Source organism: Berghia stephanieae, chromosome 2, assembly GCF_034508935.2.
Source record: "Berghia stephanieae isolate SIO BIC M18660-M18661 chromosome 2, UCSD_Bste_1.3, whole genome shotgun sequence".
In the NCBI taxonomy this organism is placed as follows: Eukaryota; Metazoa; Mollusca; class Gastropoda; order Nudibranchia; family Aeolidiidae; genus Berghia; species Berghia stephanieae.
This window is the reverse complement of record NC_088361.1, coordinates 91,975,331-91,995,639: the sequence shown is the minus strand read 5'-3', so window position 1 is coordinate 91,995,639 and position 20,309 is coordinate 91,975,331. Positions and strand designations below refer to the sequence as shown.

General features: G+C 37.5%; 1 protein-coding gene across 3 annotated transcripts in view; it reads right to left on the bottom strand.

Moving 5' to 3' along the window:
* The window catches only part of LOC144965848 (solute carrier family 12 member 2-like), a 43,407-nt gene extending 31,520 nt beyond the window's left edge, over positions 1-11,887 (bottom strand). The window contains exons 1-2 of one of the 3 annotated variants that reach the window (XM_078901630.1): positions 11,856-11,887; positions 10,814-11,413 (exon numbers count right to left, since the gene is read on the bottom strand). In XM_078901630.1, the coding sequence (XP_078757756.1) occupies positions 10,814-11,224 (411 nt within the window). In that variant the 5' untranslated portion in view covers positions 11,225-11,413; positions 11,856-11,887. Of the gene's footprint in view, positions 1-10,813; positions 11,439-11,855 lie in introns of those variants that run through there. The other 2 variants (XM_078901629.1, XM_078901631.1) reach the window with 2 other exon arrangements.
* Positions 11,888-20,309: the final 8,422 nt, after the last annotated feature.

Here is a 20,309-nt window from a genome sequence, read left to right as displayed (position 1 = left end):
GCAATAAAGAGTCAGCAGATCTCAAAGTTCGCACTGGTTTATAGGAAGAAGTTAAGTCTTGGACGTAAAGAGGGGAAATTTCGTTCATGGATTTATATGCATAGACTAACAAAGAAAATATTTTTTTAATTTATTTTTTTTTAAAACCAACGACGACATGCTGTCTCGTCGTAGGATAAACAACTGGCAGTTTCCGTAAAACAAGTTTCCAAACTGCATGACAGGACAGTAAACATGCCCAAAAAGTCTAGCGAGTTTATTAGTGTGGACCAAATCAAATATGATGGAAATCGTGACCTGAGTACTATGTATGTACTTTGAGAGCCATTGGGTGAAATGAAAATGGAGCTGCTTTTTAACTTGAACTTTTATGTAGCGCAATATCCACTCAATGTGCTCAAAGCGCTTTACAAACGGTCCCTGACCACCAGCAACAAAAAAAAACAAAAACTTGTAGAACGGGACACGACGCCCGTTAGGCGATATTACGACTTTTTCAGATAGAGGCCACGCTGTTAACAGTCAGATAGCTGATTGATGCTCGAACTTGAACATTTCAATAGCTCAAGATCCAAAAACGTGCTCAAAGCGCTTTACAAGGGCTCCCTAGTCACCAGCCAAACTTGAATGTCGGACGAGGAATAACGTCTGAGGCGATATTACATTTTTTTTCCCCCGACAGAGACAACGCTGTTAACGGCAACGTACTCATTTTACACCTGAGTATGGTGACAGAATGTGAGTTAAGAGCCTTTTCTAAGAACTCAACTATGCGCCGCTCAAAGCAGGACTCGAACCTAGGATCATCCGATCCGAAGGCAAGTACAAGTATAATACCACTAGAGCACAAAGCCGCACAAAACATATTTTAAAAAAAAGGAAAATAAAATTACGATGTCGCTGAATGAAAGCCAATATTTAAACAAAGACGAAATGTGTAGGAGTCGCCTTTTACCAACAGTGAAATTAACATTCTAGTTGTATGTCCAATAAGCCATGGGCCGTCTACACTGTATAATATAAAATGGGAAACCCGAGAAATCCACATTATTTGCTATGTAAAGTAAACAATACCGTCGTACTCTAGAGAGAAAACAACAAAAAACAAAAAACAAAAAAAAAACAAAAAAAAAATTAATTAATTTACAGTTTTGGCCAGAAAAGACGTCTTTCAATAAATATCGACCGATTAAAATGACCCTCTTTTTGCAAAAAAAAAAAAATCTCAAACCTGTACTAAAGGAATTCTTTGAGAAGCTTACATCCAACATTATCATTATTTTTCATCTTTAAAAAGAAAAAGAAAAAAAATAGTGAGGGGTAGCTTTCGGCAAGCGGATCATTTTGGAAACGATCATTCATTCATTCTCCTAGATGCCTCGATTACCCAAATAAATGTATGCTGGAGATTCACTTCTTTTTATTTTTTTAAATCTCAAAAAAAAAACTTAGATGAGAATTTTGACTCAAGCATGAGGAAGGCATTTAGTCGTCAGCGCCTCAAAGCAAATAAAGTAACAAATTTAAATTTGGGAGCAGGCACTGATGTGAGATAACGATCTGTAAAGTGTGTCAGAAACAGTGCTAGACAAAACAGAAAGAAAATTATAAGAAAAAAAAATAATAATAATAAATAAATAAAAAGCCCAGTCGAGACAGGATGATCCTTTTTATTTTGTGGAGTTGGGGGGGGGGGGGGGGGGGAGGCGGTGTTGTTTTTGTTTTTTGTTGGGGTTTTTTGGGGGGGATTTTTTTTCTTTGTTGTGACTGTTATTTTATTTATATATACATCTTTTCAAATCTTTATCATAGAAGTCCTTCCTTCCCTCACAGAAGTCCTGGTTTGAGGTCATTGACAAGATGAGGGTTTTTCAAATATCGATCGATTAAAAATGCCCCTAATTTTGACATCGGTATTTTAAAGACGAGTATTCTGGACAAAGTTTTAAATACATGTTGTTGTTATTTTTTTTTTGTTTTAGAGGACGACAGTATACCAGATCAGTTCAAGAACTCATTATTAAGGTTTCCTAAAAAAATATGATCGCATCTTCATATAATATGGGGGTCCCGTAGCTAAATTCATAGAGCACTCGCTTCAAGTGAAAAGGGACCGAGATCGATCCCGGGTGAAGTGAAGATTTCTTTTTTATTTTCTGACCTCCCTGTCCACCCAGCAGTGATTGGGTATCTGGGACACTAAGATCTAGCGGAAAGTACTTTGCGATAGACTACCGTTCTATTTAAAGGATAGCAAACAATTGCTATGTATTCGTTTCACGTTAAAGAAACCGGGGGTAAACTCCAGATCCATTAGCCTTATGGCTCTGAATGACTACTTTTCAACGAATATGCCGTTATTATTTTTTTTTTCAAAAGATAAAAATAAATGTAGACTTGTAAATCGTTATTGATCACAAGGGTTATGGAGAGAAGAGACTTGAAATCGATACGGGTGTCGCAATCGTATCCGTATTGGCCACCGACATCGACCTGGCTGAAAACCAGCGTTGTATCTTTGATAATCGGGCTATTTTAATGAATCCACCTATCTTAGTCTTAGCAACTGCTTTCGTACTCTGGTTAAACAAAACTCGAGCTTTTTATATAGAGCAATATCCACTAAACGTGCTCAAAGCGCTTTACAAGGGGTCCAAACAAACAGCAACGTGTAACATATAGAATGAGACATAACGCTTGTTATGGCGATATTACATTTTTTTAATGCGCCGAGCGAGGCTCGAACTCAGGACCTTCCGATCCGACAGCGAGTGTCATACCACTAGACCACACAGCCGCACAAAAAAAAAAAATTTCTAAAAAATAAATAAAAATAAAACATGTAATAAAAATTTTGGCCAGAAAACTCGTTCTTCAAATATCGATGGATTATAATGGCCCTTATCTTGGTAAAAACGCTCAAACCTGAGACTTCTCCTTCAAATATAGATGGATTAAAATGGCCTTTATATTGGTAAAAACGATCAAACATGGGACTTGTATCATTGAACCAGTGCTTCCTTTATAATTTCCATTCTTAAATTTATCAACGTGTTAAATATAAAAGCTGACGAGGAAGCCGTACTTTTCACAACCACAAAAACCGCAACTAGGGAACGGCGTCTTCAACATCATCGTCACCCATGCACGTTGCAAAACTGCTTTAAACACATATAATCATTTTACTTCGCCACGGTATATGTAAGAAGAGGTGGAGGGGGTGAGGGGGGGGGGGGGCAGATATAGAGAGTGAGAAACTGAGAGATGGGGTAGGATGAGAGAGATATATATATATGGAGAGAGAGAGATATATATATGGAGAGAGAGAGAGAGAGAGAGAGAGAGAGAGAGAGAGAGAGAGAGAGAGAGAGAGAAGGGGGGGGGGGGGGTCCGTTTCAAAGGAAAGTGTCATACGAAAGGACACAGCCACGGGGCGACCCAAAATTGATTTTTCGCACTTTATTGAAGCAGGCCATGATCTACGAAACCCATTAAGTTTTTTGTTGTTTTTTTTTTAACTAGAAAAGACTGAGAACATGAAAAGGAGAGAGAGAGAGAGAGAGAGAGAGAGAGAGAGAGAGAGAGGGGGGGGGGAGAGATAGATAGATAGATAGAGAGAGAGAGAGAGAGAGAGAGAGAGAGAGAGAGAGAGAGAGAGGCCAAAATATCCTTTAAGATCCTTGGTTTGTAGCAGAAGCCATTACGAAACACGTTACTGACCTATTTTCACTTCAAACTGGTTTATGATTTATGGTATAGTCAACGTCACAAATTCAACAGAACGATGTATGTTATTACTATCTTTCTGTGTAGAGTGTAGACCGACAGACAGACACACACACACACACACACACAGAGAGAGAGAGAGAGAGAGAGAGAGAGAGAGAGAGAGAGAGAGAGAGGCCAAAATATCCTTCAAGAGCCTTCATTTGATGAGGAAACCGATTATGAAACAGGAAACAGACCTAAGTTTTCACTTCAAAATGGACGCTTTTAAGGACAAGTAGGATATCCCAGATTTGACTGTTTTGATAAAATCGACATTGAAGATTTCGATCCCATAAAATGTCCAATTACTCGAATACTATTCAATATTTTTTTTCTAAACTTTCTGTGTGGAATAATAAGTGTACTTGACGGTGATAGTCATAAAAGAAAGCAACAAATACATTACAGAATTCTCTTATATTATTAAAAACAAGTGGGTTGGCCGAGTTGTCCATATTTAAACAGCATCACTGAGCAACGAATTTACATTATATAATAAGGGCTATCCCACCAATTTGCACACCAGGCCATCCCTAGTTAAATGGGCTATCCCATCTTACACATGGACATGTATGTTGCGAAATAATGGGCTGTCCCTCTCACACATGCAGTCAATTTAATCAATTTTCCCACATTAAACACATGTTTATTGCCTTAAATTATATGTTTTATGCGTCTAAACACATTACACTGACAATTGAAATGCCAAATATTATCTGATATGATGGCATTGTTGTTTGGTGGGGAGTTTTCTTCATTCAGTCGTGAATTCGACATGTCTCATTTTGAATCCATGTTTGAAGGGTTAGCCCACTTACACTTATGTACACATTGTGTTTTCGGTTAAAACACAAGGCAGTTTATACCGATAACGAAGCAAAATAAACGAAATTGATGCTCGAAACCTTTTCAGGAGGTAGGGCAACGCCCACTTTTGACCCCTATGACTTGACTTGACTTAGATGCCTTTCGCGTCTCGACCGAAAGATCGGGTCGCCTTGGCTTGTTTCCAGTATTTCCTGTGTGATGTGTCTCCAATATTGCCGGTCCTCTGTTAGGGTTCTCAGATTTTCAAGGTCCCCTGCCGTTATGAGACTAATGCTTTGTCCGAGTGTTGTGAGGTTTTTGTTTAGGATCACAGGGAGTGTTGTGATCGGTCTTCCTCTGAAAAGGTTCCCGTGTTTTTGGAAGTATCCCGTCATGGCTTGGTTAGCTGGTATGTTTTTGTCCCTGCGTAGTATGTGACCGAAAAGTTGTCATCGTTGTTGTAAAATGTCAAGGGAGATTGGTCTTTCTTTTGTGATCTTATAGAGTGATTCATTTGAGATCTTTTTTGGGTATTTGATGTCCAGTACCCTTCTTAGCTATGACCCCTATGTAATTATTTTAAAAAACGAAAAATCTGGGATAGCCCACTTGTCCTTAAAAGCGTCCAAATAGTTCATGAATTATGGTATAGTTAGTCAACGTCACAAATTCAACAACACGATGGACTTACTGTGTTTTATGTGTAGAGTGTAAAGTCATATTCTATTTTTATAACTGCTGGTTATCTTAAAATAATTCACGAGTTTCATGCGTGCCAACATTTATTTTATTTTGGAGTAAAAAAACCAATGTATCATCTTGACTAAATTTATCCAATTTTATTTTTACATTCCTTTATTTAGTGATTGATTGATCCAGATAGATTGAAGTGTTGATTGCTTGGTGTATTAATATATTTACTTATTAATTTATTTATCTTTTAATTTCTGCCAAATCTAACAAACCCAGCTACCCAATAACTGCTGTTACAGAGGTCGCCGCTTAATCATCCACCTTGGGAGAGCTCACTACATAATAACCCGCTTCTCTCATCTAAGAGAATCTTTACTTTTGAATATAAATCAAATTCAGATATATAAGGGTAGGGTGTTCCTATTCGGACATAGAGCTGGGTGCCAATTAAACGTGGCACGAAATAAATGCATGATACATTTCAGCAATTTAACATTTTTTTAAAGCGTCCCGTCACTAGGGCATTATGAGAGATTTGACCTTGGGAATCGCTATCTCGCCGGTCGCTCTATTGCCAAGTTCATTTGCGCGCACCTACTTACTTTATACTAAACCGATTTTGATCGTTGATGGATCAAAAAATTCGCCTCAACCTATGTTAATTTTCACAATATGTTAATTCCCCGCAAATATTGCGGGTTCTCCACAAGCGTGTGTGTGTGTGTGTGTGTGTGTGTGTGTGTGTGCGTGTGTATATGTATGTATATACACATCTACTGATCAGTGCTAAAGAGATTGAGTGGGTGGGAGGGGACGGGGGGAGGGAAAGAGTCTCAGTACCAAATCTACAGTTGTTGAACCTCCTGTCCTATTTCCAATGACTGATTGGGTAGTTAATGAAAGACCAGTGTTCAAACCACAGGGGAACCATAAGAAGAAGGAAGAGATAATCAGTATTCTCAAAAAGTTTCACACCACAAAAACCTGAAATAATTTAGAGCATCCTGAATGTCTTGATTTATTCCTTCACTGAAACCTGAGTAGCATTGTTGTTACCATTCTCTTGGTGAAAATCGTTGGGTGTATGTATCTATCAACTAAAGCAATTCTACAGATCCATAAGAACCATGAATCCAGACTTTATGCAGCTTTTTTGCATACTACCCTTTGGATAAGATGCAAGTCACTACAAGATATTCTGCCAAATCTAACAGACCCAGCTACCCAATAACTGCTGTTACAGTGGTCGCCGCTTAATCATCCACCTTGGGAGAGCTCACTACATAATAACCCGCTTCTCTCATCTAACAGAATCTTTACTTTTGAATATAAATCAAATTCAGATATTAGGGTAGGGTGTTCCAGTTGGGACATAGAGCTGGGTTCCAATGTTAAACACATCCAGAAATAAACGCATGATAAATTTTAGCAAATTTAAGTCCTTTTCTATTTCATCTAATTAAATAAAGTGTTTCTTACAAACCTTGTCTGGCTCAGAAGATCGGGTACAAGTTACTCCCATCACTTATTTTACGAATTCAAGGCACCTTACAGTTGATTGGTGTAGCAGTAAAAAGCAGAAACATTTGTAATATAAATTGGCACAATTGAAAAGGATTTTTATCATTTTGTTTTTAAATTTGTGTGGTCAAACATCATCTGGAACCAAAATCCAAGTACATCTATGTCTCATTTCTCAGTTTATTTATTCAAATAGACATTGAAAACGTTTATCACCAAATCACCACTTGTAAATTCAGACACTCAATTGCTCCAATTCAGACACCCAATTGTTCCAATTCAGACACCCAATTGTTCCAATTCAGACACCCAATTGTTCCAATTCAGACACTCAATTGTTCCAATTCAGACACCCAATTGTTCCAATTCAGACACAGGGTTGTTGCAATTCAAACATGACTTTTTAAATTTGCTTTGTTTTGTCGTTATTATTTGTTTTCAATTTTAATTCTAAAAGTTTTTACTTATTAATTTGAAGATTCTTCGGAATAAAACATTGGTTTTCTGTGCAAACAATCAATTTGAATTATTATTAAAGTAAAGTCTCCTTTGTCATACAGCAAATTTACATTAAAAATGTTTATAATTAAGTCATTCTTACGATCGTTTAATCAATACTTTTATGTAATCGTTAATCCTTTCCAGTTCTTTTTAATGCTTAAATTCATAAAGAAACCAACTTTAAATTTGATTATTATCAAATCAATCCACCCAAATCGTGAGGGTATGCTCGTTTGAATCCATCTTAATTCAAACTTAGAAAGTTAGTTGCAATTGTCAAAGGGGTGTCTGAATTGGAACAATGGTGTACCAAAGTGGGACATAAATCAAGGCCAAACTCACAAATAAAGTCTGATAATGAAGAAGCGTTTTACCTAAAATTTTCGCTTTATGGTGCTTGCAACACATGCAACAGTTATTTTCAAAATTACTCTCGGTGTGTGGCCATTAGAAGTCAAGCTGAGAGAGTCATTATGGGTGTCCGAATTGGAACACCCCACCCCAATGGAAAAACCTTGCTTTTTTACTACTACTTACTCAGCTCTTTGGCATTATTTTCAGACATCCTGTTAGTGATAATTTTTTTACTAAATTATAGATGGAACGAAAATTAATGTTATTCAGCTCTTATGCATTTTTTTGAAAGCCATTTTAATGATTAGTTCTAACTAAATGTGTCAGTGCATGACATAATCAGTCGGGAGGTGAAAATTTTGGATTTGCATTTTTTTTGCATTTTCTGAAAGAATATGCTCACCAGAGCATTTTAATCTTTATTCGAAGTATATCGGGAGATTTTTCGTGAAGTTATGGTCAGATGTATTGGAAAGGTATCCAGCAACTTTTCTCAAAATTCATATTTTTTCCAACTTGACTAGCTTACAAGCTGTAAAAAATATTTAGAAATTAAGCTTTGATATTTCCTAAATATGTAATAAAAAGGGTTGATGTAATCATTTATGACAAGAACTCATTTTTTATAAAAATTGACCTTCTAACTAAACTTGGCAATATCTCAGTTCAAACCATTTCACCATCCGACTGATTATGTCATTCACTTACCAATCAGACTATAAAAGTATAAAGTTACACATAGTTGTGTGTTGGTATATTCATTTGGCTGGTGGATGTTGTGAGTAGTTAACCTACATTTATAGCATCAATATTTAAGTTAGACCTAATCACTCAACTGAAGTCCAAAATCAATTACAAAGAGCTGAGTTAGGTGGACTTCGTTCCTATACAATGTATTATAGGAGAGGAGAGTGGACAGAGTGAGTAGAGTTCTTCGATCTATGTTTGTAATCAGTGTTAAATTTTAACGCATCAAAACAGGATGCTGTGCTTTTGCTTTCTGTTTAAAATGGCATCGTAAATCTGAGGCATTGAATAAAATTGATTTAACATTATAATATGGTCATTGTAAAATCGACCTAAATCGCAAAAATCTGGGTGTCGTTCATCAGATGGATAAAAATGTTATCAAACTGGATAAATTTAATAGCAAAAATAGTAGTCTGGTTTTTCTCTGTAGTTGACACACACATACAAACAGACCAACTTTCTCTTTCTTTTATGAATATAGATTATTAATACTATGAATCATCATTATCATCATCAACATCGTCTTCATCTTAACTTCTTATGGAATTTTCTGGACCCCAATCAGCGCAATTTGCAAAACACTAGACCCTAAATTAAAGGATGTTTAGCCTGTAAACAATTATGTTTGTAAGTTTAAAAGTAACAGTGGACAACAATATAATAACCTGATGTTCTTAATCAACTTCAAGGGCAGCGTGGCTCAGCGGTGCGGTCTTTGCCTCGTACCCGAAAGGTATTGAGTTTGATCACCCGCCGCTGCGCTGTGTGGCCTTGAGCAAGTCACCTTGGCCTAGCTCAATTTGCGGCGCTGCGCTGTGGCTAACGCATGGGTTATTCCAGTCTTCCCTTGGAATAGACCCTAGAGACAAACTTCCCCTATGGGATGAATAAAGGGAATTCTGTTTTTATATTTTTTTTGTATTGAATAAAGGGAGAGAAAATAATTTGATGGAATGGAAATCTATTAACACCAGAAGGGAAGAAGAGGAGGGCCCCAGCCAACTTGGAGGAGATCAGTGGAGGGAGAGATGAGAGAGTGGAGGGGGAGACCTGGAGCTTCCTGAAGATGATGGCCATGGACAGAGGAAGATGGAGGTCCTTCGTTACTGCCCTACATGACAAAGATCATGGGCAGTGTAAGTAAGTTCTTTATCAAAATTTCACAGGCACTATTTGATTTCCTTCTGACCACAAATAGAAAAGAAAGCTCTGTGCCACTCATCAATTGATACTGGGCATTAACCAATCAGAATATTCTTTGCTATTTAGCCTATGGTCCATGCACCTAACTTTTTAGTTCTTGGCAACAAAAAAATCTTTCAAACATTCCGTAAGTTCTCATTGTGCTAATTACAAAGAAAAAGGGTTCAAGTTCAAACAGATTTTCAAAATGCTGAAACAATGCAAATATGATCTTTGTAACAGCTAAGATCGATGCCGTGGATGTTAAGTTGGGGGGCGGGGAGGTATTTTTTTCTGTCTCCGAACCCGAAATTGATTTCTCTATGATCATGCAGTCTGAATATCTATCAATTTTTTTATACAATGATGAGGGAATTGTATCGCAATACCTGACGACACTATGCATGTTTTTAATTGCCTGTGGAGCTGATTGCTTCGGATAATAGACAAATACTTATGTGACTCATTGGTTAATAAGAGCGGGGGGGGGGGGGGGGGGGGGGAGAATACACGTTAATTTTTTAATGTTTGACTACAGATAGAACAAAAATGTTCATTCGACGAGGTTGTAATAAATAGTAACTTACTTAATTTTCAAATGTAAGCGCTGTATGTTGATTCAATACCAGTACTCATACAATAAGATAATAAAAAAAATTCATCCATGTCAATAGCTTGCCAGGCATAGCAACAAGAGGCCATGGCGTAACCACGAATTTTGCCATGGCGTAACCACGAATTTTACAAGTAGAGTCAGTCATAGCTTTTGTTGGTTAAAAATTTTTTTCAAACATTAATTCTACAGGAGTAATCAGAGAATCAATGGAAGAAATTATGATTTGAAAACAAAAGCCAAATCTCCTTGTTGAAAGGTTTTCCCATAAGTTTCAACTTTGCTCTTACAGTCTCAATGAAATTATAGATACATCGCTATCAATACTACTATTCAGTTGATTCAAACAGTCCAGACCTGCGATTACAACTACATGAATAATCTAATGGAAGAGATTATGATATGAAAGAAAGTCAGTCTTGCTGTTCATAGTAATGGGCCCTAGATGAATGGTTGTACTTGAAACATTGTCATTGACAGTAACAAAACAAATCAAATGATGGCATACTAATATGACAGAACAACCAAACCAACACTAGACTCGGAAAACTATTAAAAACTTTTGAACACCCAAGAGAGGAACTAAAAATAAAAGTGAACCTTTTACTCTTACTACATACTTACCCTTTCTTCGTGTAATTCTTCCAAAGTCGGTCTTGCCTTTATATTCCCCGCAGCAGTTGCTGAAAATACATTCCGATAATGATCAACACATGGCAACACTTCCATCGTATTCATATATTTGGTGTTGGTATTAGAGTATCCATCTGTCAATGAGGAACTTCTCAGAGATTCACCACCAATCGAAAATGTTGCACATGGGGACTCCGGAGAGTTTGGAGTGATCTGACTTTCTGTATTATTAGTATTACATTTGAGAGGTTCTGTTTTAGATGTTGATGCATCTTTTGATTTTTTCAAGTCAACATCTGATTCATTCTTATTAGGTATTGATCGAGGTTCTTCAGAGGTCTCAACACGGGCAACTTGAAATCGGGAACCACTTTTTTTCATCTCATCTGAGCTGCTTTCCATTTTTTACTCTCTAGGCACTTAGACTTGAACTATAAATATATTATCACAGTGAATGAAATCGAAATAAAAAATATTACACGGGCAACCACAACCTTTTAATTATGTACAGTGCGAATCCATGTAAAACCAAAAATTTTAATCAAATCGTTTCTCATATTTCTTTCGCATTCAAGCATCTTGTTCACACTCCTACCTTTCACAGCCTAAATAAATCAGGGTTGCCAGATTATTTTTCAACAAAATGCCAGTGGAAGACTCAAAAAATGCCAAAACACTCCAAAAAATGCCAAAGTCTGTTGACTCCCATCCCCACTAAGAAAACTACTCACTTTTGATAGACAATTTACTATCATATCCTGGTGGCTTGCGTGTTTTCTTTTCTTTTTTTTTTTTTTTTTTTTTTTGAATTATACTTAATTTCCTGTTGGGGTAATTTTTTACCTACTGACTACTAAGTGGAGTGCTAAACCACTACACCACGGTTGAGAAAAGGTGTCATTTGAAGTATAATATACAAGAAAAGAAAATGCCAAATGAAAATGCCAAATGCCAAATGATTTTTCTAATGCCAAACGGTTTTCAAAAATGCCAGATTTTTGGAATCTGGCATTTAAAATGCCAAACTGGCAACCCTGAAATAAATACCGATTCTTTGGTGTGTCCACGAGAGTTATCGCTCTTCATTCAAGCGGTGTCAGTTTGACATCTTTGAAGTGTTTTTCAAAGCGGGATGGTCACGTGTATTCGTTACTCAGTGGAAATCGAAATCACGCGGGAGGGGGGGGGGGGGGGTTGTAGAGAAAGAGTGAGAGACCAATCCCGTATACACCTCCTATGGTGGTTGAGTCACAATCATAACAATCAAGTTTGGGGGCAGGAGGCTAAGATCACAATATTTTTTTTTAATTGAAACAACCATTGCTGCCAACAACTTTTGCGTATCTAAGTGCACACCTGAGAAATTAACTTGCCAATGGCTTGAATGCTTGAACGGGGAAAGGGAAAATAACAATAAAATATCGCATTCAAAATAATCCATAAACCAGAGATAGCAGTTGATAAAAGCCACAAACTACAATCTTAATGTGATTGCACAGCTGGAGAGAACTTACACTGCAGGCTCTGGTAACAATGAACATTTTCATTTAATCTAAATATTTGCAGTGGTTTGAACTTGTATGACAATAGATAATGTAGGCAAGTTCATTTATTTTATCGCTGTTTTATTCCACGAAGTTGTGCTGGTCACATACAGTGGAATCCGCATACATTCAACACTCTTAGAGTCAACTTCTGCTTATAGTCAACACCAACACCTCACAAGAGGTGTTGGTTCCAAATGCTGTGTTCTTTATCTAAAACGCGTACGTGTACCCGTGGGAAGAATATCGGAATTAAAATTGCCCCAACTATCGGTGCAATGGTAGCACGTCTGAATGGTAATCAAGAGGTCTGAGGTTCGATCCCCAGTCGAGGAAGACTGATTTTTGGGGATGATTTTTCTCTTGTATTTTTCTTTCTTGCTTTTTTATCGAAGTGTTTTCCATCGTAAAGTCAACCTGGTTGAAGTCAACCAATCTTTCTGGTCATGCAGTGTTGCCTTTATCGGGATTCCATTGTAAAATCTAGAGAGCAATAAAAATCGTTTTGAAATGCTGGGAATGATACAGTGGCAGACAAGACGAGTGGAAGAAAAGAAAATACACGAGAGAAAAAAAATATATGATATCTGTTTGACGCGTTCTGTAAAATTGCGCGATCGATGATCACGCAGCTTTTTTTCGTGGAGTCACAATATGCGCAATCATATAGTCGTAATAGTGGTAGTTGTTGGTAGTGGTGGTGGATATAGTAGTACAGTAGTAGTAGTAGTAGTAGTAGTAGTAGTAGTAGTAGTAGTAGTAGTAGTAGTAGTAGTAGTAGTGGTGGTGGTGGTGGTTGTGGCATCATCATAGCTTGTCGTTCCAACACCGAACCTTGGTATGGGAGTGGTGGTGGTGGTGGTAGTAGTAGTCGTAGTGGTAGTGGTGGGGTGGTGGCATCATCATAGATTGTCGCTCCAACACCGAACCCATTCCTCGGCATCGGGGAGCAGACTCTTAGACCCTGTACAGTGCAGCTGAGCCCGTCCTGGCATTCTTTAAAGATGTGCTCCATCGTCTGCTCTGGGCATCCACATGTACACAAGCTGGTCTTGGCCAGCCCTCAGTTTTCATGCTTCCAGCAGAGCTACCCACGTGGTGATGGTGGTGGTAGTAGTAGTAGTAGTAGTAGTAGTAGTAGTAGTAGTAGTAGTAGTAGTAGTAGTAGTAGTTGTTGTTGTTGTTGTTGTTGTTGTTGTAGTAGTAGTAGTAGTAGTAGTAGTAGTAGTAGTAGTAGTAGTAGTAGTAGTAGTAGTAGTAGTAGTAGCAGTAGCAGTGGTACCGATCTGCAGAAACCGTAACACTTGATTGATTGTTGCGCATTCTGAGGACCCACGAAAAGCGAGTGTCACACATTCTACAGATCGGTACTACACCACTACTACCACAACCACCACACCCACTCTTACAGCTACCACCACCATAACTACCACCTCCACTACCTCTACTTCCGCTGTTATTATTTGATTGTTGCGCATTTTGTGGGTCCAAGAAGAGCGCACCTGATCTATCCACTACTAGGACTTTATATATCTCTATAGATGTCGCTGATCCACTATAATCCGCCATCTAGACTGCAATAAACAGAACGCCGGGCCCTCTGATTATGATATTGGGAGGTAGAATTAAATTACACTACAGAATTCAAAGTTTGATACAATTTTCTAATTAAATTAATGAACCTTGATATTTGACAATATCAAATATGACGAAATAAAATAATGGGACAAGAAGTCAATGGGGTTCCGATAGCTCAGTTGGTATAACACTCGCTTCACACGTAAATGGACCGAGATCGATCCCGGGTGCAGTCGAGATTTTTTTTTTCCTGATCCCCCTGCCTACCCGGCAGTGAATAGGTAGCTGGGTCTGTTAGATCTGACGGGAATTACGTTGCGATAGACTAACGTCCTATCCAAAGGACAGCGAGCAATTGTTATTGTCCGTTTCACGCGAAAGAAAGTGGGATAAACTCCGGCTCCATGGATCTAATGGGTCTGAAGGACTACAACTACAAGAAATCAAGAACTACTCTGCAAAACTAAATGAAGTAATGTTTCACGACACGATGAGTTTTTTCTTCCGAATAATATATATATATAATATATATAGAAATAGCAGATGCTCCAAGCATATGTTCACATAGGAGTTATGGTCTCATACCACAGTAATAAGTAGGAAGCTCAATAAATAAGGAACTGTGGCACGATGTTTTCTATAGCATACTCAGGACTGAACTGCCTCTTTTATTCAACTCACAAGGGGCATAATCAATACAAACATTAAAAAAAGAGAGTTAAGCATGGATTGTTTTTCTTTCATTCATGACAGACCCTTCCACGTAACATTGAAACAAAAGAGGTGCGCCCCCCCCCCCCCCCCTCTCTCTCTCTTCTCTCTCTCTCTCTCTCTCTCTCTCTCTCTCTCTCTCTCTCTCTCTCTCTCTCTCTCTCTCTCTCTCTCTCTCTCTCTCTCTTTAAAATGTCTGAGTTGACTCCACATTGTTCAAGTTAGAATGCCACTAGATAGCATGTATGTAGTATGTAGCAGATGTATCTATTTGTCTATCTAAATAGATTAAATTTTTTAAAAAATAAATAAATAAATAAAAGTTACGCCCTTCTGGGCGGTTACGGTAGATGTCGTCGCCAAGACATTCCGTGATGGAATATAGATAATCCATCAAACAAACGGCTGATGTCAACAGGAATCATCATTGGCGGGAGCGAGCCAAATGGAGGTTAATAATCTTGGTAAAGAACAAAAACTCGAATGTACCTGAAGCGAGGTTCAAACTTAGAACCTTTCGGGTTGCAGTACAATGCCTTAAACACTCGGCTACTTCGACCCCACTCCCACAATAAATAGATAAATAGATAAAATAAATAAATAAATAAATAAATAAATAATTTAATTAATTAATAAGATATATCCTCTTTTATTAACGACATAAGATGAAAATGTATTATTATGATTTGTCCTGACACTGGTCGGAGTCATTGGCTACGGGGAAACAGTCAGATGTATAGTATTAGTTTTAGCAGTACATGTTTATTATTAATGTTTTCTGTCTTCCATTGTAAAATAATCTCTCGAAAATGAATTGTAATACTTTTATTTTATTTTTTCTTGGTTGTTGCTGTTTTGATATGATTTGTAAAAGAAGTATTGTATTTCACTTGTTATGACCCTTTGCTTGTGTCTTTGACTTCTAAGCGATTTCAAACTAAGTACACCGAGGGGTGCTCTTAGTGCCCTATCCGCACCATTTACCTTTGCCTTATTTATCCGCAGGTGCCTTTGACAAAAGTATACTTTTAGACTACCTTATACATTCTCTGTTCTTTCAATGCATCTTGTCATCATTAAATTTAAGTTTGTTTAGTTTCATCCGATCCTTTATGTTAGCAATGCAATTTTCCATAACAGATACTGATGACAGCTCTGAATCATTATTGCGTTTTGTATATAGCTGAGTGTCATCAGCATAAAAATGAAAATCAATGGGAAAAGTGGATAACATATGAGAAAGGGGAGCAGTATACATTGTAAAAAGGAGGGGGCCGAGAATAGATCCCTGAGGCACTCCACACGTTAATATGGATGGAGTTGATACATGGTTTTCTATAATTACCGACTGAATTCTTTCAAACAAATATTCCTTTAACCAGTCCAAAGCTGTGCCACTGATATAAAATTGATCACGTAGTCTAGTCAAAAGTAAATTTTGATCGATAGTGTCGAATGCCGCACTTAAATCTAGTAAAACAAGCATCGCAGCACTTTTATTATCTATATCATTTACAAAATCATTAAAAACTAAGTGGTTAAGTAATGCCGTTTCCGTGCTACGGGAGGCTTTGTAGGCAGATTGAAATTTAACATTTAAGGCATTCGTCTCTAGATGGTTAATAATACGAGCTGTAACGACCTTTTCGATTCATTTTGAAATTAAATTTAAATTTGACACAGGTCGAAAATTATTTAACTCATTGCAGTCAAGATTTGCTTTTTTCTTCAGGGGTCTAACCAAGGCATGTTTCAGCACATTTTGGAAAATCGGGCAACGTTAGACTTTCATTTACGATAGATGCAATTGCTGGAGCAAGATACTTTGAACATGATTTTATGAGCCTAGTTGGTGTTTTATCTAGTGGGCATGATTTATTAGGCATATCTGTTCGTAGATTTAGTTGGTCGTGTCGTGCAGGTAAGTGTTGTGTCCTCCTGTAGTGTCTCTCCCGTTGATATTGATCTTCCAGGTGATGTCACGTGCCTTGTCATTGTTGTTGTGTTCATTGGTGAAGTCACGCTTGTTGTTTCAACTCGTGATGTCGTGATGGGATCTAGATTTGTGGGGCTGTCGTCTAGTTCCTGTCGGATGTTGGAAATTTTCTCAATGAAAAAGGTGTTGAATTTGTCACAGAGTTCTTTTGGAGATGCATGTGTAGGTAGATTATTTGTATTCGATGGTGTGATCATTTCTTTGACAGTATTATAAAGCTTTTTCGAGTCAAGTTTGCTTTTTATCAGAGTGTCCTTCACATATTGCCGCTTGGTAGTGACTATTAGTTGATTGGTACAATTTTTGGCCTTTTGATACATTTGCTTGTGAATTTCAAGTCCAGACTTACGCTAAAGACGTTCCTTATGACGTCTGTCATGTTTGGCCTTTCCGATTTCAGCAGTGAACCATTTGGAATTTGGTCTTAGGACGATCGTTCTGGATTTGAGAGGCGCATGGTTTTCCAGACAATTATTGAGTGATATGTAGAATTTCTCTGTGATGCCGTGTGTATTCATAACGTTATTATTTATGTCCAACTCCCGAATTTGGTCTAGTGATTTGTTGTGATTTATGTCTTTCATTTTTCTATAGCGGACTGTACGCTGATTAAGGACATTGATCTTAAAAAATACTGGGTGGTGGTCTGAAATGTCTGGGCTTCCGAGTATCGATAGACCGTGTGATAACGAGATCGAGGGTGTGTCCACCCTCGTGAGTTGGTCCTTTGACGTGTTTGAGATTGAATATTTAAAGTTTGGTGAAGTTGTCCGAAATCTCGGCATGAAAATTAAAATCACCTAGAATAATAATTTCTCCATTCTCGGTGTTTTTTGCGTGGAGAAAGTCTTCAAATTCTTTTATAAAAGTTGTATTAGTGCTCTTGTTTTTAGTTGATGGTGGTGGTCTGTAAATGGTTACGACGTTAAAATGTCTGTTATTATGACTAAAGTGAATTTCGATGCATTCGAATGAGTCGTAGTTTTGTTTTTCTCGTTTGATAATATTCAATTGGTCTCTAAAAACACACATCAAACCACCTCCACGTCTTTGGTCTCTATTTTCTTGATGATATGAATAGCCGCTGGGGATTATCTCGTTTATGGTTATAGTGTCAGAAGATGTTAGCCAAGTCTCTGTAATAAAGAATAAATCCAATTTTTTTTCGACGATAAAATCATTTATTAACACAGCTTTATTTCGCACAGAGCGGGCATTCAGGAGAGCACATTTCAAATTGTTTTCGTCATCTGTACTCCTTTGCTGTTGTCGCCGCTTTTGTTGCCGTAAAGTAATAAGATTGGATAGGGGTGGTGATGCTGATGATAACGACGATGGTGATGGTGGTTGTGGTGGTAACGATATGGAAGATGACAGCGATGACGATGGTGGTGGTGCTGACGATAACGACAATGGCAATGATCGTGGTTTTATATCAATACGATTCAATAGTCTGATGTCACACGCCCGGCAACGGTGGCCATCTTGGTTCTAAACAAAGAAAATCATTACTTTTTATTTTTCATGCTGTCTAGAACTTTTCATATGCCTAGTGATCAGAATGTGTAAAAGTCAAAACATGATCAAATTTATGTGGTTTTTTTTCCCTCTGGATACCCTTTATGCTCGCCGGAGAAATATTTCATACGGGCGTCCGCCATTGTTCCGATAGTTTAGAGCCAGTGTTACTAAGTTACCATGCGTCATTAGGAAGGAAGTGACGTTACGACTGTTGAAGAGTATTGTTGTGTATGTGGGTGGGGGTCGTGATGGTTTGTAATGGTGGGGGCGATGTGGTCTGTGGCCAGTGAACACTGGTATCGCCCTTTGTTTTCTTGTTCCACCCCGTTGGTGTGAATTTGACTCAATGCCGTCAACAAGAGACGTTGGTTGTTGACGGCATTGATAATAAAACGCCGATGTTAAAAATAAAGTGGTGATTAAAAATCTCTCGTAATGTGTAGAAGAAAAAGATTGATAAAAATCAGGCTTTACCTTAAAATCCATTTTAAAAAAATGAGAATATCGCAGAAATAGTTCGTTTGATATTAAAATTGATTTCAGATAATTAAACACAACACAATCAAAAGATTAACCATATAAAAATCCACATTGAAACGTAAGAATTTAAAGTAAAATCGAATAGAAAGACACAGGTAAACAAAAACGTGTCCTGCCGGTTAGACGTGTTACAATATATTGTAAGTCAACTTCTGGGTAATGTTCAGATATTAATCATATGCGTTTATGTAAAATACTCTGACAACATCAGCCAGCCGGATATAAAGTATCAACAAACAAAACTATGTATAATTTTCAACGTTTATAGTCTGATTGATATAATTTAGTAAAAAAGTGACGCCAATTTTGGTCCTCCTGTAGGGGGATTGAGTATCCCACCACAGACAACAAATCTGTGCTTAGTTTTATTTTGAGAGGGTTTATAGATCTTGCAACGCATACAATAAGGTCATGTCAGCGCCACTAAAAAGGAAGAAAATGGAATAGTCAAATTTTCTAGATTAACAAGTAAAAGCACCCAAGAAAAAGTAAGTAAAAGGGGATTGGTTCAAATAGTAGGAGGTTCTAAGAGCACGTTATGATGTACATAGTTGGAGATCACTTAAAGGTCTCATCCACAGGATCCCATCGAGAGGAATACACTCACATGATAACAAAATAATACATTCAAAATAAAACCAATCTCAGTACATAATAGAGAGACAATTTACAAGGGAAAAAAATACCATATCCCAAAACCTATATGTACTATACATTTGACTGTTTCTCCTTCAGCCAAGGACTCTGGTCAGGGCCAGGACCAAACTAAGTAATCTCATTCCAAGACAAAGACGGAACGCATCCTGGAAAAGGAAATAAAGAGAGATACGTTTTGTTTTGCGTTGTTTTAAGGGTTTCACTGAGCTTGCGATACATTTAGGTCATTTCAGCGCCAATAAAGAGGAAGCATATATGGAATAGTGGAAAAAAACATAGAATTACAAGTAAAAGTACCCAAGAAAAAGAAAGATAAGCGTAGCTGGTTCAAATAGGGAACAGATGTAGATTCCAAGAGCACACTATCAGTGTACTTTGAGATTACCTAAAAAATCTCATCTAGACACCAACACAGGATCCCCACCAAGATGAATACACTCAAACTTTTACAGAATATATCCAAAAAGAGAACATAACCAACAGTGCATAACAGACACGTTTTACAAGGAAAATAAATCATCTCCCAAAACTAATGCTAAACATTTGACTGTTTCTCTCTCAACTAAGGACTCTGGCCAGGACAAAACCAAGCAATTCTATTCCAAGACAAAGACAGAAAACAGATTATATATAAGGGGTTAGAAAATACAGCAAGTGATCTCCTGCCCACCATGGGAGGTCAAAGAACCCCACCCATAACAAAATCTGTAATTATCTACAGATTATTTGTTTTGTTTTTAAGGATTTTACAGCGCTTGCAACACATTTAGGTTATATCAGCGCCAGTAAATAGGAAGAAAATGGGATAGTAAAAAGTTATAGAATTACAATTAAAGCACCCAAGAGAAAGTAAGACAAAAGGGAACTGGGAACAAATAGGGATCAGATGTAAATTCCAAGAGCATACCACCAATGTACTTAGTTTCAGATCATCTATAAG